We start from the raw sequence: 24,555 nt of genomic DNA, 5'->3' as shown, positions 1-24,555 counted from the left end.
ATCCGTTCGCGTGTCCCGCCAAATACTATTGCCATCCTCACATTGCGCAATGCCCGAAAGCTTCGCGTGCTATCGTTCAACTAATTGGTATGTTAATTAGCGTTAAATAACATCGCTTCCAACCCTGTTGACCACAATTTCCAGTGTTGTTCTTTCGGTGGTGTTTGATCCGATGCAGACGTATTTGGAGATGCTTTTACTACTACTTCGCCGTGACTGTACGATGCGAGCCACGATATCGGGACATATTGATGGGGCATTTGGGATGAAAAGCATAGGTCAAGTTCTTCTACTGCAGCACCATCAGACGCGGGTGCGCACGCTTGGGCCCTCCTGCCGCGTAGCGTACATTATGGTTGCGTGCGTGACATACATGCGGGGGTGCTTTTGATCGAATTTGAGATGCTTACACTAACGTGTCCCAATTAAACACACAGCGCTCCCCGACATGCTGATCTTCGGACGGTTTTATGACCTCTAACCAATCAAAGTTCTGATGTTTCGATCGGTGGTAAGGATGCTGTGCGTGGTATGTTGCACATATACAGACGTTTATGGAGCACCGCTGTTCATGGATGATGTGTGCACGATAAAGGTTAGCTTTGTTTTTGGCCGGTCAAGGTAAACGCTGCTGATCGAGCAGATCGGGAAGATCCGAAGAACTGTTCCTATGCCGCAATGTGATGTAATCGAGCGTGTGGTTTTATTGGATTTAATCAAATCCACAGTGAGCTCGAAGGTTCGAAGGTTAAACTGCGAGATTTATTGGTTTATCACCTATCACCACCTAAATGTTCTTGGTGCGCGTAAGGCGTGACAAAGTTAACAATTAATTAAAATAAATTTAATTGGTTTACGAAGCTTTAAGTTTTTGTATAGTCTCAATGAATCTTTTGAGAAGAGTGATTCGTCTTAAGTGTGGAGTCATTCAAAACAGGAATCGACCCTCAAAAGATTCATGAATCCTCATAGCAATGGAGGATCAAACCTCTTGGAAATATGGATTCAGATTAATTCCTTCAGTTCAAAGATTCAGATACATGAATCTGAATCAGATTCACCCAAACATTATTCTTGTACTTATATCACATTACATGATTATTTAAGGAGTTTGAAGGAATTTAAAGTATTACTAGTTACTAGTTGCTTCTAACTCCGGATATTCAAAAACAAACGATTTTCTATATTTATCTACAACCACCGAGTACTTATTTGGCAAACGCAATATTTCACCCCGCTTGCGCATGCCTTCCCACTGCGAATTCTAATTCGCTAGTCATTAAACTGCAATGGAAGGCCACTGACGCTTGCCCTAGTATCGATCCCATCCCAGCTAACCTCACTAGAAAAACAACGGTACTCGAGCTGGTGCGATATTTTTGGCGTGTGAAGAGGTTATTTGTGTGAAAAGCGCACAAACCACATGTAATAAAATACAGCAACAAACCATACTAGCTAAACACTAATGGCTGGCCCTGTTTGTTTTCCTTTCAGAGTTGCAGTTGCAGCGGGGTTCAGTGGGGTCGTTGGGGTCCAGTGTGTCCGGTGGGTGGATGTGTTTAAATTATTCCGCGCTGACAGTGGGAACCGAAAATGCAGTCAAGGTGTTTGCTGACAGTGAAGGTAAGGTGGGCACAGTAGTGGTAAGACATTGTTACGCCAGGCCAATCTCGCCAGCATGCCGCGTATGACGTCTTCGTTTGTTTTCTGGTGAACAATGTTAGCTAAAACACACACACACACACACACAAATTCGCTCTCTCCCGCACTCTGTCTCTGCTCCGGACAGCTTACCTGGTGGCTGGTGGTGTCGTTCGCCACGGTAGGGCACCCTGCATGTAAGGCCGTAGCGATAGAATCACCCGAGCCGGCGTCTCTGCTGCGACCTCGGGATGTAAATCCACACCCGTACCAGAATGCCTACGACGGTATCGCCATCTTCGACCGGAACCTCATTACCAATAGCGAGAAATTCACCGAAAATCTTCTCAAGTAAGTACTGCGGCTTGTGTAGCGAAGGGAAATAGAGCGACGAATAGCAACCACTCCCGCTTTACGGTGCTGCGATAATGTTTCATATTGTCACACTTGGTAATCTCCCACGATCAACGACGATCTGTCCTCCACAGTCAAGGTCCGATACAGTTCCCACGGTTGCGAGAAGGAAGCACTGTTAACGCACTGCCCTATCCGTACGAAACGTTGGCCCTCAAGGAACGCCGGCATAAGATGGTACGGTTTTCCGGTGGCGATAGCCAGGCGGTGAAGCCCGCTTACCAGGCGTTGGCCAAACATGCTGCCCGAGTACTTGGTAAAAGCTATGCCGTGGAGGATATCGATACTTATAATGTGAGTAGTGGTGATTGGCTGATAAAGTGAAGAATTCGCTACATTTCTATGAAAATGTCCGAATAGAAGTAGTTTGTGAGCTACCCTGTATAACTAGTGCTAATGTCAATGTTTTGCTTTCACTCCACCCAGGAAGCCTCTACGAACTTGAAAAAGAACTACGTCTTTTCGTACGCCGTCAAAGATACGGCCTCGGGTGATGATTTTTCGCATACCCAGCAACAGCAGCAGGACGGTGCAGTCAAAGGCAGCTACAAGGTGCAGCTTCCGGATGGACGTATGCAGATCGTCAAATACATCGCCGACAACAATGGCTACCGGGCGGATGTTACGTACGAAAATGAACCGGCAGGCTTAGGGCCAGCCAGCCAACCAGCTGGACCGGTTGTGCCGGTTGCTACGGGAGCACCGAATTCGGCAGCCTACCAGACGTACTACGCACCAACTGCTGTCCAACAACCGCAACAGCAGTACCTCGCCCAGATTCGGCCAGCTCGGCTGTACTATGCAGCACCCAATCCGAACCAAATTCCCGCCCCATTCTATCCCACTCAATTGCGTCCAAGCGACGTGAAGATTCACAGCTACAATACGGCTCCGCATGCCGGGGCAGTGATTGCCTCGACTACAACCCAAGCGACCCCAGCGTCTGGTGCTTATCTGGCCACTTTCCCGGCATCCGGCAATCTGGCTTACATTGCGACATCCGCGACAAACGGACCGATTGGAACGGTACAGCTGCAACCGAATGGTGGTGGTGCCGGTACGATCGCGGTCCCCGTCACAGCGATTCCGCTGGCGGCGTACCGTGACATCAACGTTCCACCGCCCCCACCCGTACAACCGCTCGGTGTAGCGTTCGCTTCGGCCGGTCGTCGTACGACGGTTTATGCTGACGGTGCGCGTGTCTCACCCCAGGGCACACTGCAGCAAACGATCTACCAGCAGCAGCCCGCACAAGCCCAGCAAGCATTAGACTATGGCTATGTGCAGATTCCCGTTGACAATCGGGTGTACAAACGGGACACGGACCGTAGTACGGAGGTACTGCCACGTCCGCAAAAGCTCGCCAAAAAGACAGACCAGAAGGCACGGCATCAAACGAAGCGCCATCAGCAAGAGCACAAAGCGATGTAAATTGCACGTCGGTTGGTCGTAATGATCATTTGTTTAATAGCTAATTACTCGTAATAAAACTAATGGTAATATTCAGGTACTTGTTTGTTTGTTTGCGTTATAATTGTTTTTGGCATTGTTAGTTTAAGATGTCCAGAAGAATACCCATGTATTTCCTATGTGTGTGGACGAAAAATATAGTAATTGAACCGTTTCTTTTCAAAAAATCCAAAACTTCAATAAAATTGGGATTGAAGTCTCCGCCGACAATTGCACTAGCATTGAGATGTATGAAAGGTTGCTATTAATGTTGTGCTTAATGAATCTTTAGAGAAGAGTCATTCATATGAATTTCAATAGCGATGAGTCATTTAAATCAGGAATCGACTCTTAAAACATTCATGTATCTTCGAAGCAGTAGCAGATAATGGATTTTCGAGGAATTCGAATCTTTGCGAAATTGTATTATTTGTATTAGAAGCTGCGCCGGTCTTCACACGACAGGACCGGTCCAAAATCCCATCCGGACCAATCGCCCGTAGCAAGGACTGACTATCCAACACGTGGTAATATGAGGTCTAATAAGCCAGAAATCGCAGACATTACCTAGTAGGTCGTTCACCAAGAAAAGAGAGAGAAGGGAAGAGTGAGAAATAGAGAGAGAGATTCACGAAACTGATAAATCAGAATCAGTTCCACACAACATTAGTTACATCAGTGATGTCAAACTCTCTTTGGTTCGCGAGTCATTTTGCATGCAGAAATTGTCAGCCCACATTTACAGGGCACAATATGTGCAATCCATTATTATTTACTCTCTAATCAACGACTTTTATCAGTCTGTGTAACCATGAGATAAGCTGAAGGTATATATTTAATCCTCATTTAGTGAAAAATGCAAATGGCTCTTGAAAAACGTTGATTTATGGTATGCAAATATTTGTTATAAAATGCTCGTTATAAACACAATACCTCATCGGAAACGGTACTTGATAAATTAATTACACACTTCAGGGCCAATTGTCGAAGGTCAAGAGGTAACATATGTTTCAATAAACCTCTCGTTTTCTGCTGGGCTTGATGAGATAAAGTGATACAGGCCATGTGCACAAATACCATTCATTCACTGAAATAGATCGTCGTGCAAACGAGGCTGAACTAAAAATAAATAAACTTCCATTCTGGTCATAAATTTACCGCTTACGTTTGTCTGTTGACGCGTCATCGAATACGAATCACATACAGCGAAGGGGAATTTTCATCGAGAGTGTAAAAAATAGCACTAGTGATGTTTATGGTGATTTTTGTTATCATTACACCACCAGCTTTCATACTTAAGCATTCCATCCACTTAAAACAACTACTGATGAGATGTCTAGAAGATGAAACTTCCGATCGGCTTCACTAAGCCGTGATAATTTTCTCATCCTTATTAGATAATCTATCACCACGTGTTTACTTAAGGGAAGGAAACCAAAAAAAAAAAAATAGAAAACGCATTTTTCGCACTTGGTAAAATAGACGGTTATATTGTTCTATATGTTTTAAGCAGCCTTCATTTAAACTAATATAATTTTCCATTTAGCCAATACCAGTAATCTATTGGTTATGTATGTTTTTTTTTCGTTTGTTGGCTTCTTCAATCTAGTCCGAAATCGTCGAGAGATTAAGGCAGTCTATCGTTTTTTGGAAATATTGAACCGATAGAAAACCCTTCCAGTACACTAAATGAGATATATACCAATCCGGTGCATCCAAGTGCAAGCAATACGGATCTTTAGCACTCACACACACTATCCGTTTATGCTTCGTTTGTCATCGCGATAACATCTTATGAATCACAGTTTTCTCTTGTGCCTGGCACCAGAAACAATAGCGTCGTTATTTGGGGTTTTTTTGCGTGGTGAGTGGGTTGAATATAGGGGCGGTTGATGTGGCCGTGGAACTCAACAGAGAATAAATAGTGTCTTGCTTTATCCATTAATACTTATTTACACCTGGTGTTACGAAAAGAAACAAAAAGCAGCGTTAAGAGTACGGTAGTTGCACTTTTCTGCATGCACGTTGCATACTTACTTCTTTGAGTATCCTAATAGCCTCGTAATTAATCGTCTTTTTTCTTAAATATATACTCGTTTGCCATCGTGTAGCCAAGACCGATGGACAAAGCGGCGACCACCGTACCTTGGGCGGCTACTCGCAACTGCATTAGGAACACGGACGTGGACATCCCACCCCGGTACTTGTATTTGTATGCACCGATGGCGCATACCGCGACCAGTCCGGCAATCCCGATCGGCATAAAGGGCGATTCTCGGGCCTTGCGGGCGAGTTTGTCGGAGTGTGTCTCGTCAAACGATGGAGTTTTTCTGCTCATCCTGTACAGATAAAGAAAGCAATACATTGCACCATTAATATATAGCTCCATTTAAGCTCATCAGCAATGACTATAACCATGTCTTGGTTTGTCCTAGTAATTGCTTTCACATCCCTGTCCAGCTACTAGCTCTTCCTCCGAAGTTCAAGGTCACACACACCTTGCATGAGAACAAGATGCGTTACATCACGAGGATAGTTTCGGTACTACCCTTCCTACAGAGAATTTGGTTTTATTTGCAATCTTGCGTACCTGATAGTTTGCACGTTCCTTTAGACGCCGGCGAATAATGTCCACGTGTGGATAATGCCTGGAGGTAGAAACTGCTGACTACTTTATCCCTTCCACCCGTCGAGACGCGAAAGATGATGAAATTCGCGTTGCAGCGCGCCAGATGATCGACTCACCAAAAAAAAATTGACGTTCAGTTGTTTGTGTTGGTTGTGTGACGTACGATATGAACCTTCGGTCATTTCGTGTGACAGCTTGATAGGAATAAAAGAATATAGAGCCGCGCTTACACGTTCACAAATAATGCGTATCTGATAAGCGATAAGCTGGAAATAACAAAAAATAATGTCCATAGGTTTGGGTTGTGAAAAAAATCTAAAAATATACTTCATACAGGAGAATTCATTGTACATTTCATGAATGTAGAAATATTGATGATTTTATTGACAATTGATGATTTATTAATAATGTTTCGGATAAAATGCAAGTTCTCGCATAATGTAATATGTTTAAATCATATGAAATCTAAATTTCATTCAACTACCATTAATTTTTTAACCATCATTTTAAATTAGTCTTTGCAACAACTTATCGTTTTTTGATGGCAGCATAAACGATAAGTTGTTTCAACGGCTTGTTTTGACAAGACGTTTTTCTGCGAAAGCAAGCGATCAACCGTTGCAATTTTTCAAACGCGATCAGACTCCCAACGACGACGCTATCATAAAACAAAGCGAACTAGCGAAAGCTCCGTGAAAGTGTAGCTGAAAACAGTGCAAAAAGACGCGATAAAGGTGTAAAACGGTGAAATAACAACGACATAGAGTGTATACTAGTGTTATTTTTATTTGTGGTACATATTTTTATGTGGGAAATGCAATAATGGATCCATTCACACAGGTAAGCGGCTGCCGCCCATCCATGGCGTCCTTGTGCTAATGCGTGCTGTGTTGTGTTACCGTGCGTGATGATTCCTATTTTCAGAACATACTCGAGCGTGCTGAAAAACGTGCTGCCGCCCTAGGCATAACGAACACTTCGAAGTTCCCACTGTCGGAATTCAACTACGAAGTGGACAAGCAAAGCACTGCTGGAGCTTCACCGAAGAAAAAGTCCGTCGTGAAGAAACATTCCGCACCGAAGCCACCATCGTCAACGACCGTATCGACGCGCACGGCTACGGACGGTGAGCGTACCACCACGGTGGACATTGGTGGGCAGGACAACTGTGATGTGGCGCTGGAAATAAACATCACCACAAGCGCTAACCTGCAGGTCGACTTGGGTGTGAAAGAGTTGGAAAACGATGGCAGCGTTAAAAAGCAATGGGAACATAATATTGTGCGCGCACTTGAGGGTGAGAAGGAGAACAGTGCTGAGGCGAAAAGTGTCATCCGAGACCAGAGTCGGAATCAGCTGCAACGCCTCGGTACACTCTACTCGGACACGCAGGATCTTTCGTCCCCGGTACACCGGACCGAGGCACGGTTTCACGAGGATATGAAGCAGAGCAGTAAACCGAAGTCTAAGCTGGCGAAATTAGCAATGCTGGCGGATTCGATTAACAATTGGGAGGATGATACGTCGCACCCGGACATTACGCATCACCGCGAGACGATCGTTCCGGGTAGGGAGAAAAAATCATCTACCGTTCGTCGGCAAAGTCCGAAGCGTGTTGGTGGTACCTCGTCTTCTGCAACATGTACGGGTGCAACTCCCAAAAAGTACCCCGCACCAAATCCACCAAAATCGATCCTAAGCCCCCAGAAGCCGGGTAGTAACGGTGGTGAGCCATCTGGGGCGTCAGGTAAACCCGGGCATACGAAATCACTGAAATGGGATCAGAAGGTAATGGACACGCTCGAATCGCAAGGTTTTCAGAGACGCGAATCAACCACTTCCAAACTGGTGTACGATTACAAGGAGGATAAGAATGGCAAAAAACCCGAAACCTATCGAGTACCAGCATCGGTATCAACAACTAATTCAGCATCACGCGAACGTACCACTACACAGGTGGATCAAGCCGAAGAAGCTAAAAGGTCCGCTACTGTTACTCAACAGAAAAAAATGATCGGTGCGTCGAGTGTGCCTAAACCCACGGGCGGTGGGTTGGTATCTGGACGGGCCGCAATTTTCGAAAAATCGTCCGGACGGCGACAATCAATCTTGAAATCGGGTCAAAAAGATCCGGCCGAAATGTCGCTGAAAGAGCGTATGGCTATTTTCGAGAAGAATAAGGGTGCCGCTCTGGTACCAAAGGCAGCATTCGGCATAAGCCCTTCGATACGGCAGATCACGGGTGAGAAGGACGGTGGAAAACCATTCTCGTCCGGATCGGGACCGATGTCCTGTGCTGCCATTCAGGGGTCTGGCTTTGGGAGTATAACGCAGCAAGCACGACCCGTTGCTCCAGCATCCCCGCAGAGTAAACCGAAAGCTGATCACGGTAAATCGGTACCGAAAATTGAAACGAAAGCAACAGGTTCCGCTATTCGTAACACTGTTGAAGCTCTGATGTCGGACACGAGCACGATTTCGCAGTCGGAAATATCGGAAGAAATCCGTCGTATGCGCCAGCAAGAGATGGACATGTTGCTCAATCGCTTTACGAAACCGACTGACATGTCATCGGATACCATGTCGTCGTACGATTCACAGCCCATTCCATCTGCACCACCGATGCCTCCGGAGGGTTATTTGACGGCTAGCTCCAGAAAGAAAAATAAGCAATCGTTGGAAGGTCCTAATAGCCATCCAGCCAAGCGCCGCAGTGGTAAGTTTGAGAGCTGAATGGTTTTATTCTGTTGTTTTTAGTTAACTTTTTCTTTTCTTTTTCAGATGGTGCCAACGATAGTCCGGATGTGATCGCCGCCTTGGATGATGTGAAACGTATCCGGGTAACGTCGTCGGCGAAAAATGGACGCATGTATCCAGCACTGAGCGATATCGAAACGACCGCGACCGAATCTGGTGACGAAGGGGCGGTCGGTGATGATTATACTACCGCTACCGTGTCCGGTTCGGAAGCGTCCGAGCGTGCCTACCGGACATGCTACGGCGATGTCGGTGACGATGAACATGCCGTACAGGAGGAAGATTACGACGAAGAGGATGATGATAATGAACGGCATCAGTACGAGGTGGATGAGGACGACGACAGGTGGGAACTCATTGTTGATCTTTTGCAGTGTTTTTGCTGCGCTAACATTTAATGCTTGCACTAATTTTTACATTTGTTGCCTCACATACTTTGCATTCTTCAATTTTTTCTGCTTTTCGGGGGTTTTTGTAAGCTTTTATATTTTTAAATCTCTAATGAAACTTTGAATTGCAATTGATTGCATGTGCTTCTATCGCCTTTTACTGTTTTATTCACTGGATGAATATCAGTCACGCGTTATGTCATTTGTAGAACATAGATTGTTAACAGAAGAAGTTGTTACAAATACAGGTATTTTAATCTTGAAGTTAAAATTTAACCATAAGTATTAAACTATGAAATTTTACAACTACAATAAGATCATACTTCACAACTTCATACTCATATAGTGGTGTTACAACCAAACCAAAGCAGTTGTGTCATGAATACGAACATAATAAACACAGTCATCTCCATCATAAGTTCATGTACACTGGTCATGGGTTTCCAATCATTTCATTCCTCATCTTTAAGGCTTTGAGAAATTGTGTTTATTTCCGCCAACATAATTTATCATGAAAGTAATGTTTCGTTTTTAATTTCCCATAACTCACAGCTTCATGTACTCCGACGATGACGAAGAGGCCAACATTGCCAACGTAAGCCTGGGACGCGAAATTCTACAAGCGGTCAAACTTAACGATCGTCGCACTAGTCGTGGTCGACGCCAAAGCCAAGACTGGAACGTGAGTAATCACATATTGTAGTAGTGTGTAGAATATTGTGTTTTGTGAGTTGCATATTCTGTATTGTATGGTATAGTTTTGATGTATCATTACAACCGTTTTTTCTTGCTTATTTAATTTTTATTTCTAAAACCAACAATTTTGATCCACTTGTCGAAACCGCCCGGTTATTTCCCACTGTACCCATTTCCGATGATCCGATTTGAAACCGTATCATTTGGAGTTGTAGCACGGGGAGGAAAAGGTTACCCAGACGCACACACCGAAAGGTGTGTCCTTCAGCCTGAATCATTCCGCTGCCAGCGATGGTACGGATCAGCAAGAGGACAGCGATCTGGTCGATGCCTGCCTCGAGGAAGCATTGGTTGACGAAGACGACGAAGACAGTGAAACGTTTGATACACCTGTAAGGAACTAAAAATTAGCGTTGGATGTGGGAAAGCGAACGTGAGCTAACACACTAACTGAAAGCATGAAATTTGTAAACTTTTTGTTTATGGCAGGGCAGGCATGTGTATAACCAACTTTAATGAATTTATTGTTTAATCTAGTTTGCTTTATTTGTTTTACTAAATGTTGAATAGAACCACACAATAAAGGTGCAGTGAAGTGGGTGGTTATGGATTATATTCGCATGAGAGATCATTTAAATCAAAACGATTTAATTGCATTTTAAACATATAACTCATCGAAATGGCTAACATTTGTCGGTTCTTTATGTTGAATTTAAATAACAAGTTTCGTTTTACAATACCCATATGTCCCTTTCCGCGCAGCGTAAATCTTCTGTGTCGTCGAACAGTTTCTCCTACCAGAAACACTCAGGGCGCGATCGTTGCACTACGATCAACGAAGAGCACTCCGAAAAGGTGACCAACGGTGGTGGTGCTTCCAAGCGCAAGTCCGGCACACCCCGCAAGAGCCAAGGTGGCCATCCGCAGGGTGTTGGGTCCGTTGACTACAGCAGTCCGGTACGTTCGGAACTGCAGGTGAAACCTTCTACAGACAACGACGATATGGTCACGTTGGTCCACACCGTCAGCTTCTATCGTCGCCAACAGCAGCAGCAACAGAATTCGATCACTCCTCGAAAAATCGCACGTACCCCGGTAACATTGAAGGCATCGGGCACCGCTCCGGCAAACCGGGCGGGTACGGTTCATTCCACAACCGGTTTCGATTCGGACGAAGAGGATGTGTCCAGTACGGCAGAGTCTACCTCGACCGGCACGGAGGAAGGTGAATTTTTGGTACAGGAAAAGGTGAAAAAACTATTGGACGAAGTTTGCAAACAGCAGACGATTATTGCACAGGCTAGCCAGGCGTTGAACCTGTGCGCTGCCACAATCGAATTTTCCGGCTCAACGGAATCGGCCGAAGGCGAACGCCATCTGCTCGTGGCGAGTAAGTTGCACAAAAATGCGAACGAAGAACCTATCACCATTTTCAAACCGAGTCTAATATTGTCGTTGTGTTTACTTCTTTCATTCCATTTCAGCCCATCGCCGACAAGCCATTTTGGACGAAGTGCAACGTCTCCGCGTTGAAGGCTGTCTCCGGCCACCGGGTGCACCCACGGAAAAGGGTCGGCTGACGGTGAAGGATATAACGCTGCCCCTCAAACAAGAGTACATGCGTAAGCTGGCATCGGATCAAATCAGTGGCCATAATTTGGTCTGCCTGTTGAAGTATAATGAAACGGTGTTGGCCACACAGACGGCACCTACCTTGCCGGGATTACTATCCGTACGGTTTCCCGATGTGCTTCAGCTGAGCAATGTGTTTGCTGATTTTAAAGTAAGTTCCAAACAATGCTGAATTACGGTAAATGGTATATTTATAGCGTTCTTCTCTGTTTATACCTACACACGTTTAGATAACGATGGAAATTTACGGCATGCCCGCTGGTCGAGAGGTTCTACCACACGAGATTAAGTATCATATTGCGTTGGGTAAAAAGAAAGGTGGTAGCGGATCGAGCAAACTGCTCCATACACCGAAGGGACTGAAAAGCAACTCGCGGCTCATAATGCCTCCTGTGCAATCGCCGGCCGGACCGCAAGCCGTTCGGTCGCCGTCGCTTACAATGTACGGATTAATAATTTTCTCGCTAAAAGAAATCCAACGTACGAGCTGGACGCTTAATCCCATCTCGGGCTGTGCCAGCCCGTTGGATGGTACCGTAAATATGCGTGTTAACTGCGAGCTTGCGGTCACGGTAGACTACCATGGCTTTTTGACGATGTACGAGGATGTCTCGGGCTTGGGCGCTTGGCATCGGCGTTGGTGTCGACTGCAACGCCACATGATCAACTACTGGAGGTATCCGGACGACGAGAAGCGGAAGGCACCGATTGGCAGTATTGATCTGCAGGGCTGCAGCACACAGCGTGTTGGTGTTGCACCGCGCGATATCTGCTCGCGATTGAACACATTGATGCTGGAGTTTGCTCGCCCCGCAAGGGACTCCGACGTTGAGTCGCTGAAAATCGTTCGCCAAGGCAAAACCACTATCGAAAGGTAGGACGTGCTTTATTAATCTATTTGCAATATTAAACTAATGCATTTAATTTATCTCTTTTGTTGCAGGTATCTGCTTTCGGCGGATTCGAAAGAGGAACGAGATGAATGGTGTGCCCATCTGAACAAAACGTTGGCACTGTTAAAAGCGTGGGGCTCGAGTAACGTCACCAGTAGCTAGTAATCTAGATGATGTTTGTTTTATGTTTTTAAAGCATTAGAGTTTGAATTCTTATGCCATCGAATACGCAATAGCACACTTATCACCGCGCACAATTGAAATTCGTATGTAAATTACTAAGTATTACTTTCGTGGTGCGGTGCGGAATAGTATTTTATTTCGTTTGCAAACATTTTATATTTACTAGTGTAACGTTTTATATTTTGATGTATCCGCTATTTGATGAAACAATAGAGAGAAGGGTGTTCGAAAACGCATCGTTTAATCAGTGCTAGGCCTAAACATTAACCTAACTGCATCGAAGGAAAAATGTAAACGAATGTATTTGCTTCACTGGCTATAGGGAAACAAGATAGAGTAATGAATAATATGCTTTTGAATTGTCGTTTTGATCGAGTATAAATGGATATATACTAACCCGAACGTTGTGTGTTTCTTGTTTATGCCCAGTTTAGGGCATTGTTGTTATATCGGTTGATTTTCAGTTTATTTCCCAAGTTTCACCCAAGTGTTTACCAGGATTATTCATTACTCGGCTGCCTTGAAGTCGTCTACCATTCGCCAAATTCGACCTTTCTGGTGGACAGATCAATCGACAACTACATTAGTCGACTGTCGTCGTCTGTCAATCCAATATCCCAATATCGTCCAATGTTCAATGTTGCTACTTCATCTCAATTCGCACCAGGAGTGGCATCTCTGTCTATAATGGCAACCTAACATGACCCAACTCATAAATCTCCTCAAGGTAACGAATCCTTCATAGGCCTTCCTCATAATAGGGCACCAATTGTTCTGAGAGACCAGACGTGCTGTAGTACTCCACCTCCATTAGGTGAGCTGACCTTCGGACCTCTCGTTGGAAATTGTGCAGAAGTTGTTGCGATGCCATGGGTTGCGAAGTGATATTTCGAGTAGCAGAAGTTCCCGCATCCACTGTTTCTACCTCTCGTCTGGTTCATATGGGAATCAAATAAATCTGTCGTTAAATAGTCTGTTCAGCAGGTCGTTAAAATTGGTAAAGTGAATTGCGAACTTTGCTGACTTCAAATTTGAGATTCGATGAATCGACCGTGACAATGAAAATACCAAGACAAGATATTAATGGTAATATTTCTTTGCCATGTGAATTGACTAAACGTTAAGTTTAGACTTGTTTGGTTTTTATTATTTAATTTATTTTTTTCATATCTTTGAATTCCCTGAATTCTGCCTATTAACTAGCTTTGAATCTTAAGTGTTGTTCGCAAGTGTGGTGGTTGAAGAGTGCTGGAAGATGCGCTGTTTAAGGAATGCTGTTTTTAGGAAAAGCAACGACATTTTGCTGTTTTTTTCAAACACACGATTGTGAACATGTTAGTTTCGCTTAACAAATAAATGCTTCCTTTCGATGTGTCCGAATGAATTCTTAACAAGCGCTAATTGTTCGGTATGTCTGTCATTGAAAAATTACATTAAATAATGAACTTTAGTGGTAATAAAGTAACGTTCTTCCAACTCTGTGTAATGTAACCATCTTCCACCTAACCAAGGAAACATAACCTCAACCATAGGAAACCAAAAAAAAACCTTAGCTGTAAAAAAACGGCAAATTCTAGTACTTTAAAGTAATAATAGCGCAAACACATCCCACAATCCCTTTTGAAACGTAAAAAAAAAAAAACAAAACGTAATCTCTTACCCACACGCGGGTTACGCACGTGCCAACTTGTTGTCATTTGGTAGCTTTACAGCACAAATGGAAGGATAGCTTTGCGATTTTTCGGATAGTCTTTGAACTCTTTCTTGTAGTTGCGGTGCTTGCCGAGTGCCCACACGCTCATCTGGTACATGCCAGCAGCAGCAAACAGACCGGCTGGAATGCAGGACGTCATCAAGGTGTAACCGACCCACGAGAAGAACTCGTACGTGTAGTTCGGGCACGAGACAAAGCTAAAACAAGAATTAATTTTTAGACTCGCGACCTGCTGTGCGTGGCCTTCGCACTTACTTGAACAGTTGCGTAAGTGGATTTGCATCCGGCACGGGTATTTTTCTCACGTTCGATCCGGCCGGTCGCAAGTTGCGCAGCAAAACATGGATGGAGAAATTGCCCAGCTCACTGACCTGCGAGGGAACGGTTGGTTATGATACAATTAAAGTGCTTTTAAAATTATCGTAAAGAACGTAATAGAATTTACTTACCACAAACGTGGCCAATCCAGCATACACCAGCGCGGCGCAGGGTTCCGTAAATAGTGGGTGGTTTACATGGTAGGCCACGTACCCGGCGAACGCCCAGTAATAGGAGCAGTTTTTAAACAGATTTCTCAACGGCATTGTCGCATGGGAGAACCGGTGTACGAACAGAGTTTCCAACAGACGCTTAGTGTAGTGTCCAACCCAGCATGCTGCCGCAATCCTAGTGTATAAAAATAAATTAGATTGGCAAAAAATGGCAAAACAGAAAAATACTTAAAAAGTATATAAACCAGATTTATAAGGTTATTTCTTATGTCAGGACCGCATTTATGCCATCAAGTCCAAGTAATTCCATTGGGACATCTAACAGATCCAGGCTTCAAGGTAATCGTGCCGGTATGCTTTGCGGCCTTGAACTTGCCAATAGCAAAAACAAATCGTTGCGGAAACACACATGCTTTGCTTGCGTCACTAGCCAGAACAAACTGCAGCAATAAGCTTCGCCTGCTGTGATCAACGTGGAGCTTTTGAATGATCGATCAACTATTTGTTCGTTTTCATAGCAGGCAAGTGATCTGCGTAGGCCCTTTGCGTTTTTGTGTCATCTTCTGTTTAAATAATGCTGCATGACGCGGCAAAGCACGAATGTCGCAAAGATTTTATACAGCAATAAAAAAACCCTGTAGCTCTGACTGACAGGCTTTACTGCAAGGGCATTACCGTAACTGAGGACGCAAAGTGATCTTGAATGTGAAACTTTCTATTTTTTGCTCTTCTTGTTGAAAAGTACCATAAAAAAGGCGAATCGGTTCGACAAGACGTTGTTTTAAACGATTCGAAACATAAATTCACCGAGTTAGATTTGTGGTAAAAGTTTGAGTGGTGGCGGGATTTTTCAATCAATAGTTAGCCACACATATCACCACCTGGGTCTTGCCATAGGGGCAATGTATGTGCATTCATTAACGGTCGCGTTAGTTTCATTATCGTATCAGCGCTGTACCATGTGAACTTCGTACCACTTCTTCGTGTTAGCGATGAAGTAACACTATTTCAACCGCACAGATTCGTAATCCTATTCCTCTAGGAATCGACATACCACCGGGGCGATTAACGTGTCACTTAGAAACATAGTTGCTATTCACTGGTTTCGCGTTACTTACTTGGCGGTAAGACTCATCGGATTATCGGCATTGGCGTAGATGAGCGATGGTCGCTGGTAGAAGATCAGGTAGACAAATATTGGTCCAGCATATTCCGCCAGAAATACACCCTTCCAGCTGATCTGTGGCCCAAGATCACGAACGTAAATTTTCCCACCGGAGGACACATTGAGCGTTTTCAGTGTTTCGCTTTCCTTCGGTGCTTTGCCGCGTGCTTCCAGCCGGAGCGACTGACGGTGCACGGTCAGCGCGGGTTTCAGCTTTTGCACCTCGGTTTTAAGCGCTTCCAGTGTAGTGTCGCTAGAAACGCGACACTTGCCGAGCGATTTCGACGATTTGGCATCCAAAAATTCGATCTACAAAACAAAACGAAATGAATAACTTTCTAGTCGATTCCTAATTTCCTATGTTAAGTCCCGGTAGGATGAGTTTTGGTCGGTGGAAAGCTCAAGCGTACCTCCATGTTTGCTGTTAATCCGTGGCACTTCCCTGTAGCGTGAGCCCGTTATCTGGGAGAAAGTGTGGACGACGTTACGGTGTTTCGACGTTGATACCGATTATTTAACAGCAGCAACGCACCACCACCAGACACGAAATCACGAAGAGCGGTCACAAGAAAAACGTCGATATCCCTTTCCTCACCACTGCTCTTTTGTTGATGACTTTCAGTCGCTGACTTGTCAGGTGTGGTCTGTTTATACTGGGGGAGGTAGTGACTTGAACCAGAATTGGAAAAGAAGCACGTTTCAATTGGCCAGTTTTACTGCAGATAAAGGCGATTGGTACGTTGCGACATGGGGTTTGTTGACGATACCCGAAATCCTACCGATAAGAAATAGGACCATCTTGAGTGTTACATGATCAAAAATGGATTATAGGCGCGGTTTTCTCAGGAATCAAAGTTCATACAGTCGTCATACATCTATTAAAATTTATTTTAAAGACAAACATGCCCGCTCTCCATAGACTACTACCGGCATTAACAGATTTTGGCGTATTCGTCAAGTTGGTCTGTTTGTACGTACTGGTCTAGGAAATATCCAGATAGCTCATACTAAATCCAAGATTCACACGATAACATTCAGGCACGTAGCTGGAGTTCGCGTCCAGATAGCGGATTGCTGCGCTAAACATTGGCTCGGACAGCTCCAGATTTACCACATTACTGTCTTCCCGCCAGAACACGAACAACGGTTGCTCCTCGTACTTCTCGTACCGATACATCAGCTTCATGGCACGGTGACGTTCCAGCTTGATCGTATGCTTCCGGTACGAACTGTCTATAAACACATCATCATCGTCGTTATCACCGTCATCCGCGGTCTCATCAATCCCACCTTCCTTGTGATGCGCATCCTGTTCCGGTTCGCTCGTCTTGCCTCGGTCATCGTCAACATCGTCCGAGCACGATTCAGATGAACCAGATCCGGTGCGTTTCTGCTTCGCACGAAATACGCTCAGCTGACAATCCATGATTTGCATCAACAGATAAAACATATCCCCTTCCATTCCGGGGCGGCGCAGCTCAAACATCAGCTTTAATGACGGCGGTAGACCGAGGTGTGTTACGAAGTTAAATTCCCGCACCGTCTTACGAACGAGATGGTGAAACAACTCCAATGCATCATCCATTCGGAAAAGAGCAAGCGGTATGGAGCGATCCGATTGAAAGCGAACGTTTTCGTACCAAAGCTTCACCGAGGAGCGACTCTTTCGCGTCGATCCCAGATACTGCAGGCACCGCTTGCAGTACACGAAACGTTCCTTTCGCACATGAACTCGCTGCACGAGGGAACGATGCATTAGCGCGTAGTAAGTACCGTAGAAAAGATCGTGCAGTTGTGGTTCGAACTTCGAGCTCAGGGAGGCGTTGGAGGATTCGCCGTGCGTCTGCGTATTATCTCCCTGCTGCTCTCCATCACGAGAGTGATCGTGTCGGTGACAAAACCAGTCGTCTGTATCTAGCTGCTCGGAGGGTAATTCCAGTACGCGATTGAATGTAACTTCCGGCTCGCTTTGGTCGGTTGTCGACTGTATCAATGGTCCGCCACAATTGTTGCAAAGCACTCGATACGGTTTGCCAGCCTCAATATTACAAGCCAACCGGAAAGGCTCTTCATCCGGGATGCTATCTTGCATTGTCTGGCCGGTGCATAGTCGTTCGGAACCGAACACACTTTCGTTAGTGTTGACCCGGAAGCAAATGTACCGATTCTTAATCACCAATGAGCTGAGTGTTTGGGTGTGTAGCTGAAAGTAGTCACCGGTACGTATTTCGTATCGCTCTCGTTCACCTTTCATAACTATCGTTATGCGATCGGTGGCCAGCTCGATGGTGGTGGATTCAATGTCGGCAAACTTTCGTGGGAACGATATGAAAAAGTTGGCACACTGTAGCCGTGGCCGTAGCTCGACCAGCAACCGATCAATCTTGCCCGTGGACGGGATCATGTTTTTAGCTTTCCTTCCAAATCGACGATAATTAACGTGCAACCAGATATTTCGCAAACCTTGACACTTTTTGTTCAAGAAATTAGAGCGGTAGTGAGCGGGACGTGTTTTTAGCAAGCTGCCAGTTCTTATTGAGAAGGATCAAGATTCGTTTTGGCGCGCTTTACCGCGGTCTCTTCGATTGCAGCAGCAAGAAACTTTGCGTACAGCTTGTCAGTTTCCTTCAGCGAATAGGAGAGCGTTGCTCGCTGATAATAATCACTCACCAGCTCAATGTTGTTGATCACTGTTGATAAGAGATGCGCCTTTTCACAGCCCGTGCCCGGTGGATCGTACCGCAGATAGGTGAAGTGCATATGCAAGTGGTAGAATGTGGGCTGGTAGTGTAGATAGATGCGCAGCTGCGACGCACCGATGCCGTACCGTTTCTCAATGGCGGCAATTCCACGCGACTGTACGTTGCGTAGAAGTGGCAAATGGGCCGGAGTTAGATCGCGAAGCGAGCGAATGTCGCGGCGACGAACCAAGGCCAACAGGTACAGCTGTTCGACCGTTTTACCGTCCCATTTTAGATCGGGCAGCAGGATGAATCCGTTTTCGTCGCAAGGATCCTCGTACAGGATACGTTCCTTCTCTTTGCGATGTTCAAGTACGTTGTAAAGCCACTGCGAAATAAAATGATTGTTACGCAAAAGAAACAAGGAGGACCGTAGCGCTAAAAAACATCCGTACCTCTAGGCTAAGCTGCTCTCGTTCCAGATGTGGTAATGTAATACTCTTGTACTGCTCGATCGTCTCGTCGACCATGTACCGAAGTTGCGCACAATGTTTGACGATATGTTTCTCGCAAGCAGGATAGATGATGGACACTTTTATACCTTAAAAGGAAAGTTAATTCTATTATCACCTTGAACTTGGTCGGTACGGTGGTTCGATTCGTACGTACGATTTAACTCGGGATCCACCGTGGCAAGGAAGTTCCCATACACATCATTAATGAACTCCTTGTGCAAACGTGATGACGTCGTGAAAAACGTCCGCCCGTTACCAGATGGTTCGGTTTTCTCGCCCACGTTACTAAGCACGGATTCACTTTCACTGCTTACGTTTTCTTCACGCTGCGTTGGAGTGCTGCTAGCTGGCACGGTCGTAATCTCGGCCTCGGTAAAGGCCCGCTTCTCGAGCACGACGACGGCCTGCTTGTCTGGCGAAAGATTGCTGAAATGCCCAAGCAGGGCGACACACTTGTGCGTACTGTTATTGTTCAGCACGCGCACCGTACGAAAGTGGGCCAGATCGTAACATATTTCGTCGCCCGTGCTTTGTTCGGTTGGTGGTACTGGTGGTTGCTGACCTTCGCGTTGACGTTGAGACGGTGATTCATCGACAACATTACATTCGCTAACCTTGTTTGTGCCGTTATCGTTCGATGTGGTGCTTGTTTTCAGCATGTCAGCGTTTGGCGGAACCGATTCAGAGCTTTTCAAGGTGGCAAAAGTACGATCAAGTCCTTCCGGAAGTAGGCAACTGTTGGTTTTCCCGAATTGCCGTGCCGAGCTTATCAGTAACAACAAATTAAGAACGCCAGCCGAAAACCGCGTTTTCTGACGCCATCGAAACAATCTGACAGCACCTATATTCACCATGCAAATGTCATCTTGTCGGTACAATCGCACTAGTTCTGTTCAACCAAGCATCTTCGATTGCTTGGCTGAAACCGAAAAACACAGCTTTAATTCATTTAATTCTATCTCTCTTGGCCGTATTCCTTTCTTCCGTGGTTTAAATATTGGAATAGAACAAAACAAATCTACCGCCTGCACAAGAGCTGGCAGGTATTCAGCTAAAGATGTGATGAAACTATCAGAATGTAGCTATGACTCCAATTAATTCATCTTAATTTAATTAAAATGAATCCCAATCTCATAGAAACTACTGCAAATGTAACAATATCTTTCGTAAAATCGATTAATTTCCAAAAGCAACAAGGAAATTTTAAATTGTAACGGAATGCGTGCAAACTGCAGGTGTGGTGAATATGGGATCGCTTGTCAAACGTCAGAATTTGCAAAAAGAAAAAAAAACACCAAACCGCCGGTCGCCACTGTTTGCCGCTTCATATTTCAGGAGCTACGCAAAGCAATTTATTTTACTCAGCACTGCGTGTTGCACAAACAGTTTAAACTGGCTTGCGATAGTCCGTAAAGGAGAAAAAAAAATACGTTGTACATATTTACCGTGCTGTAGCGGTTGTAAGAAAGCGCGTCATTACGTAGGACGATAGTGAAGCGAGTTTTTACAGAGGAAAATGGAGATCAATGAGAATAATTTCGAGCGATTGGGCAATTACCTGCAGCAAACGCTCAATCCGGATCCGGAAGTGCGACGTCCAGGTAGGTAGAAAAAAGGATTGTTAAAGGTGTGGGGTTAGGCCCCACAGAAAAGGTTAGCATATGCTTCCTCCCTGTGTGTTGGCTACGTATTGTTGTTGTGAGAAGGTAGATGATTGTTTTACTAACGATGCGCTTATAACTCTCTTCCAATAGCGGAACGGTTTATTGAGAGCATTGAAGTTAGCCAGAACTATCCGTTGCTATGTTTACATCTAATTGATCGGCCCCAGGTGGACATGACGATCCGTGTGGCGGCCGCAATCGCTTTCAAGAATTTCGTCAAGCGCAACTGGGGCTTCCATCTGGACAATGACGGCCCGAACAAGGTGAGCGAGTCGGATCGGAGCGGCATCAAGAGTTTGATCGTGCCGATGATGCTCAAGTCACCGGCCGCCATACAGAAGCAGCTGAGCGATGCGGTCAGCATTATTGGAAAGTACGACTTCCCGACCAAGTGGCCGGAGCTGATGGACGAGATGATTGAAAAGTTTGCCACTGGAGATTTTCACATCATTAACGGTGTGCTGCAAACGGCCCACTCACTGTTCAAACGCTACCGGTACGAGTTCAAATCGCAGGAGCTATGGGAAGAGATTAAGTACGTGCTGGATAAGATGGCCAAACCGCTCACCGATCTGCTGCAGGCAACGCTTGGATTGGCTGAAGCGCACGCTGGCAATAAGGAAGCGCTTATGGTCATCTACAACTCGTTGGTGCTCGTGTGCAAGGTGTTCTTTTCGCTCAACTCGCAGGATTTGCCCGAGTTCTTCGAGGATAATATGGAAACGTGGATGAAAGCATTCCACGGGCTGCTGACGGTGGACGTACCGTGTCTGAAGACGGACGATGATGAGGACGCTGGCGTACTCGAACATCTGCGGTCGCAAATCTGTGAAAACCTGTGCATGTACGCGCTCAAGTACGACGAAGAGTTTGGACCCTATATGCCACAGTTCGTGACCGCCGTCTGGGAGTTGCTTGTGAACACCCGCATTCACACAAAGTACGATTCGCTCGTTTCGAATGCGCTTAGGTTTTTGAGCACGGTCGCGGAACGAAGCCACTACCGCCATCTGTTCGAGGATCCTAACGTGCTGGCCAGCATCTGCGAGAAGGTGATCATACCAAACATGGACTTTCGTGTGTCGGACGAGGAACTGTTCGAGGACAACCCGGAAGAGTACATCCGGCGGGATATCGAGGGTTCGGATGTGGAGACACGGCGGCGGGCTTCCTGCGATCTGGTGAAGTCGCTGTTGCAAAAGTTCGAAGCAAAGATAGTGGAAATTTTTGGCCAATATCTGCAGGTCCTGCTGGCAAAGTATGCCGAAAACACGGCCAACAACTGGAAAGCGAAAGATACCGCCATCTATTTGGTCACCTCAATGGCATCGAAGGGTCAAACGCAGAAGCATGGCGTTACGCAAACGTCCGAACTGGTGCCGCTGCCACAGTTCACCCAGCAGCAGATTATTCCCGAACTGGAACGAGCCGACGTCAATCAGCTGCCGGTACTGAAAGCGGATGCGCTTAAATTCATTATGACATTCCGTACGATTTTGGGTCCACAAATTATTGTCGCCACGATGCCACTTGTTGCGAAACATCTCGGCGCGGCAAGCGTTGTGGTGCACACGTACGCTGCCTGCACGATTGACAAGATTCTCACGATGCGCGGCCCGGATAAGCAACCGATCGTGACGAAGGAAATCTTGTCGCCGCTCAGTGCGGAACTGATAGCGGGCCTGTTTGCGGCGATTACTGTGCAGGGCTCGAACGAGAACGAGTACATCATGAAGTGCATCATGCGTGTGCTAAACACGCTGCAGGAAGCATCGCTACCATTCATGATTGTGGTTTTGCCGCGTCTTACCGATATACTGTCCACCGTTGCGAAGAACCCATCGAAACCTCACTTCAATCACTATCTGTTCGAAACACTTTCTCTCTCTGTGAAGTAAGTTGAATACTTATAATTTTCCGTTTTTCTTATTAACGCTTGGTACGCTTCCAAATCCCTCAGACTCGTCTGTAAAGCCGATCCAAATGCTGTAAGTTCGTTCGAGGAAGCTCTATTTCCCGTTTTCCAGGGCATATTGCAGCAGGATGTGCTGGGTAGGTACACGATAGAGGTTATCCCATTTTTCCAAGAAAGAAATAATGTTTCGTCCATCATTTCCAGAATTTATGCCGTACGTGTTCCAGATGCTGTCACTATTTTTGGAAATACGCGAGGGCAAGAGCAACATCCCCGAAACGTATCTAGCACTATTCCCCTGTCTGCTTACGCCAGCTCTCTGGGAGCGTCCCGGCAACGTGACGCCACTGATACGATTGCTGTGCGCGTTTGTGAGACAAGCGTCAGCACAAATTTCGGCCGATGACAAACTGAATGGTGTGCTGGGTGTATTCCAGAAGATGATTGCCTCGAAGAATAACGATCACGAAGGGTTCTATCTGTTGCAAAACTTGCTCCTTTACTATCCACCGTAAGTTCCGTGCTTCGATTACAATACGATGGGTACAATAACAACAATGATTTGTTTTATCCTTCTAGTGAGGAGCTCGGCCGAAGTATGCGTCAGATATTTTCTCTACTGTTTCAGCGGCTTAGTTCCTCCAAAACGACCAAGTTTGTACGAAGCTTCATTGTTTTTCTCTGCCTTTACTCGGCCCGCGTTGGTCCTCAAGCACTGATACAGATGATTGAAAGCATTCAAGCACAGTGCGTATTGAATGATTTAACTCCCTGAGAAACACTACTTTAATTACGGTTTTTTTTTTTATCATTGCAGAATGTTCGGCATGGTGGTCGAGCGCGTGTTCATTCCAGATATTAACAAAGTTTCGGGAGAGCTCGAGCAGAAGATCGTTTCCGTTGGCATAACGAAGCTGTTGTGCGAATGTCCGGAAATGCTTGCCGAACCGTATGTCGTGTTCTGGCCAAAGCTGCTGCAGACGGTGGTACAGATCTTTGAGCTGCCCCCCGACGAGTCAGCCATTGACGGTGATAATTTTATCGATATTGAAGATGTGTCCGGTTATCAGGCCGCCTACTCGCAGCTGAACTTTGCCCAATCGAAACCGGTCGATCCGCTACAGGATGTGGGAAATGTGCGTCAATATCTTGTGCAGAATATCGGCAACTTGGCGCAATCGAACGCGGGTAAGGTAGGTACACTGATAGCTGCATTGCCGGCGGATCACCAGGAAGCGCTGCAAAAGTACTGTGCGCAGAGTGGTGTTCAGATTGCTTAGAAGGCACAATAGTGGCAGGTCACGTAATGATAGAAGGAAACAACTTATGATGAGTTTAGCTTCTCATTTTAAAACTAATCTGTTCGCTGTTTGCATTTTTTTAACTATTAAGAATTAGTCCATTCGTTCGTGATCATGTAGGTATTTGTTTGCAAGCGGGGACCTTTTCCGAATTGGTTTCTGTCCCACATTTAAGAAAATAACATGCATTGTAATAAAGCTATTGTAAGTCGCTGTTGTCTTGTACGTGGTGGTGATATGTGATTTAATACACCGCAAACATCCGAAGCTTGTAAACAACGTGACAATTGATCATTCTTTCTCGACGGATGCAACTACTTGCAAAAGTATAACAGAGGCCGTTAAAGAACCACTTTTTTAAATCTTTATTTATTTTCACCAAACTGATCTAACCGGTACAAATAAATGATTTCTTTTAATATCATT

General features: G+C 45.4%; 7 protein-coding genes across 7 annotated transcripts; 3 read left to right on the top strand and 4 right to left on the bottom strand.

The window, feature by feature from the left end:
• The first annotated feature begins 1,593 nt into the window (after positions 1 to 1,593).
• On the top strand, positions 1,594 to 3,486 carry LOC128707836 (uncharacterized). The gene is made up of 4 exons (XM_053802795.1): positions 1,594 to 1,623; positions 1,790 to 1,992; positions 2,130 to 2,349; positions 2,482 to 3,486. Exons 1-4 carry the CDS (start codon positions 1,594 to 1,596, stop codon positions 3,484 to 3,486), a joined length of 1,458 nt encoding a protein of 485 aa, XP_053658770.1.
• A 2,083-nt stretch (positions 3,487 to 5,569) lies between these two features.
• Positions 5,570 to 5,842, bottom strand: LOC128719559 (HIG1 domain family member 1A, mitochondrial-like). Its single transcript, XM_053813185.1, has one exon. The coding sequence runs from the start codon at positions 5,840 to 5,842 to the stop codon at positions 5,570 to 5,572; it is 273 nt and encodes a 90-aa protein (XP_053669160.1).
• A 1,113-nt stretch (positions 5,843 to 6,955) lies between these two features.
• Positions 6,956 to 12,662, top strand: LOC128718886 (anillin). Its single transcript, XM_053812502.1, has 9 exons — positions 6,956 to 6,973; positions 7,058 to 8,849; positions 8,915 to 9,236; positions 9,832 to 9,961; positions 10,191 to 10,367; positions 10,738 to 11,365; positions 11,460 to 11,758; positions 11,838 to 12,481; positions 12,551 to 12,662. Exons 1-9 carry the CDS (start codon positions 6,956 to 6,958, stop codon positions 12,660 to 12,662), a joined length of 4,122 nt encoding a protein of 1,373 aa, XP_053668477.1.
• A 1,727-nt stretch (positions 12,663 to 14,389) lies between these two features.
• Positions 14,390 to 16,469, bottom strand: LOC128718422 (probable very-long-chain enoyl-CoA reductase art-1). The gene is made up of 5 exons (XM_053812048.1): positions 16,464 to 16,469; positions 16,007 to 16,362; positions 14,847 to 15,063; positions 14,653 to 14,768; positions 14,390 to 14,594 (listed from the first exon to the last, which is right to left on the bottom strand). Exons 1-5 carry the CDS (start codon positions 16,467 to 16,469, stop codon positions 14,390 to 14,392), a joined length of 900 nt encoding a protein of 299 aa, XP_053668023.1.
• Positions 16,470 to 17,035: 566 nt separating this feature from the next.
• On the bottom strand, positions 17,036 to 18,457 carry LOC128708830 (uncharacterized). Its single transcript, XM_053803810.1, has one exon. The coding sequence runs from the start codon at positions 18,455 to 18,457 to the stop codon at positions 17,036 to 17,038; it is 1,422 nt and encodes a 473-aa protein (XP_053659785.1).
• A 128-nt stretch (positions 18,458 to 18,585) lies between these two features.
• LOC128709015 (m7GpppX diphosphatase) lies at positions 18,586 to 19,908 on the bottom strand. The gene is made up of 3 exons (XM_053803999.1): positions 19,404 to 19,908; positions 19,190 to 19,335; positions 18,586 to 19,122 (listed from the first exon to the last, which is right to left on the bottom strand). The coding sequence occupies exons 1-3, from the start codon at positions 19,906 to 19,908 to the stop codon at positions 18,586 to 18,588; spliced, it is 1,188 nt and encodes a 395-aa protein (XP_053659974.1).
• An 857-nt stretch (positions 19,909 to 20,765) lies between these two features.
• LOC128719411 (exportin-2) lies at positions 20,766 to 24,108 on the top strand. The gene is made up of 6 exons (XM_053813036.1): positions 20,766 to 20,850; positions 21,004 to 22,807; positions 22,874 to 22,965; positions 23,033 to 23,339; positions 23,408 to 23,575; positions 23,646 to 24,108. The coding sequence occupies exons 1-6, from the start codon at positions 20,766 to 20,768 to the stop codon at positions 24,106 to 24,108; spliced, it is 2,919 nt and encodes a 972-aa protein (XP_053669011.1).
• The last annotated feature ends 447 nt before the right edge of the window (positions 24,109 to 24,555 follow it).

Source organism: Anopheles marshallii, chromosome 2, assembly GCF_943734725.1.
Source record: "Anopheles marshallii chromosome 2, idAnoMarsDA_429_01, whole genome shotgun sequence".
NCBI lineage: Eukaryota > Metazoa > Arthropoda > Insecta > Diptera > Culicidae > Anopheles > Anopheles marshallii.
Note: the sequence above shows the minus strand (reverse complement) of the source record. Positions and strands in the feature narration are given on the sequence as shown.

Bases quoted from the DNA above. Each gene is read 5' to 3' on its own strand.
- LOC128718886 (XM_053812502.1), top strand. The intron at 8,850-8,914 runs GTAAGTTTGAGA...TTTCTTTTTCAG, and splicing joins TCCAGCCAAGCGCCGCAGTG to ATGGTGCCAACGATAGTCCG. The intron at 9,237-9,831 runs GTGGGAACTCAT...CATAACTCACAG, and splicing joins GTGGATGAGGACGACGACAG to CTTCATGTACTCCGACGATG.
- LOC128719559 (XM_053813185.1), bottom strand. From the start codon at position 5,842: ATGAGCAGAAAAACTCCATCGTTTGACGAGACACACTCCGACAAACTC.
- LOC128708830 (XM_053803810.1), bottom strand. From the start codon at position 18,457: ATGATCCCGTCCACGGGCAAGATTGATCGGTTGCTGGTCGAGCTACGG.
- LOC128709015 (XM_053803999.1), bottom strand. From the start codon at position 19,908: ATGCTGAAAACAAGCACCACATCGAACGATAACGGCACAAACAAGGTT. The intron at 19,336-19,403 runs GTACGTACGAAT...TTTCCTTTTAAG, and splicing joins GGTGGATCCCGAGTTAAATC to GTATAAAAGTGTCCATCATC. The intron at 19,123-19,189 runs GTACGGATGTTT...TTTATTTCGCAG, and splicing joins GAGAGCAGCTTAGCCTAGAG to TGGCTTTACAACGTACTTGA.
- LOC128719411 (XM_053813036.1), top strand. From the start codon at position 20,766: ATGGAGATCAATGAGAATAATTTCGAGCGATTGGGCAATTACCTGCAG. The intron at 22,966-23,032 runs GTAGGTACACGA...CATCATTTCCAG, and splicing joins ATTGCAGCAGGATGTGCTGG to AATTTATGCCGTACGTGTTC. The intron at 23,340-23,407 runs GTAAGTTCCGTG...TTATCCTTCTAG, and splicing joins TTGCTCCTTTACTATCCACC to TGAGGAGCTCGGCCGAAGTA.
- LOC128718422 (XM_053812048.1), bottom strand. The intron at 14,769-14,846 runs GTAAGTAAATTC...GTTCCCTCGCAG, and splicing joins CTGGATTGGCCACGTTTGTG to GTCAGTGAGCTGGGCAATTT. The intron at 14,595-14,652 runs GTAAGTGCGAAG...TTCTTGTTTTAG, and splicing joins CCACTTACGCAACTGTTCAA to CTTTGTCTCGTGCCCGAACT.
- LOC128707836 (XM_053802795.1), top strand. From the start codon at position 1,594: ATGCAGTCAAGGTGTTTGCTGACAGTGAAG. The intron at 1,993-2,129 runs GTAAGTACTGCG...TGTCCTCCACAG, and splicing joins TTCACCGAAAATCTTCTCAA to TCAAGGTCCGATACAGTTCC. The intron at 2,350-2,481 runs GTGAGTAGTGGT...CACTCCACCCAG, and splicing joins AGGATATCGATACTTATAAT to GAAGCCTCTACGAACTTGAA.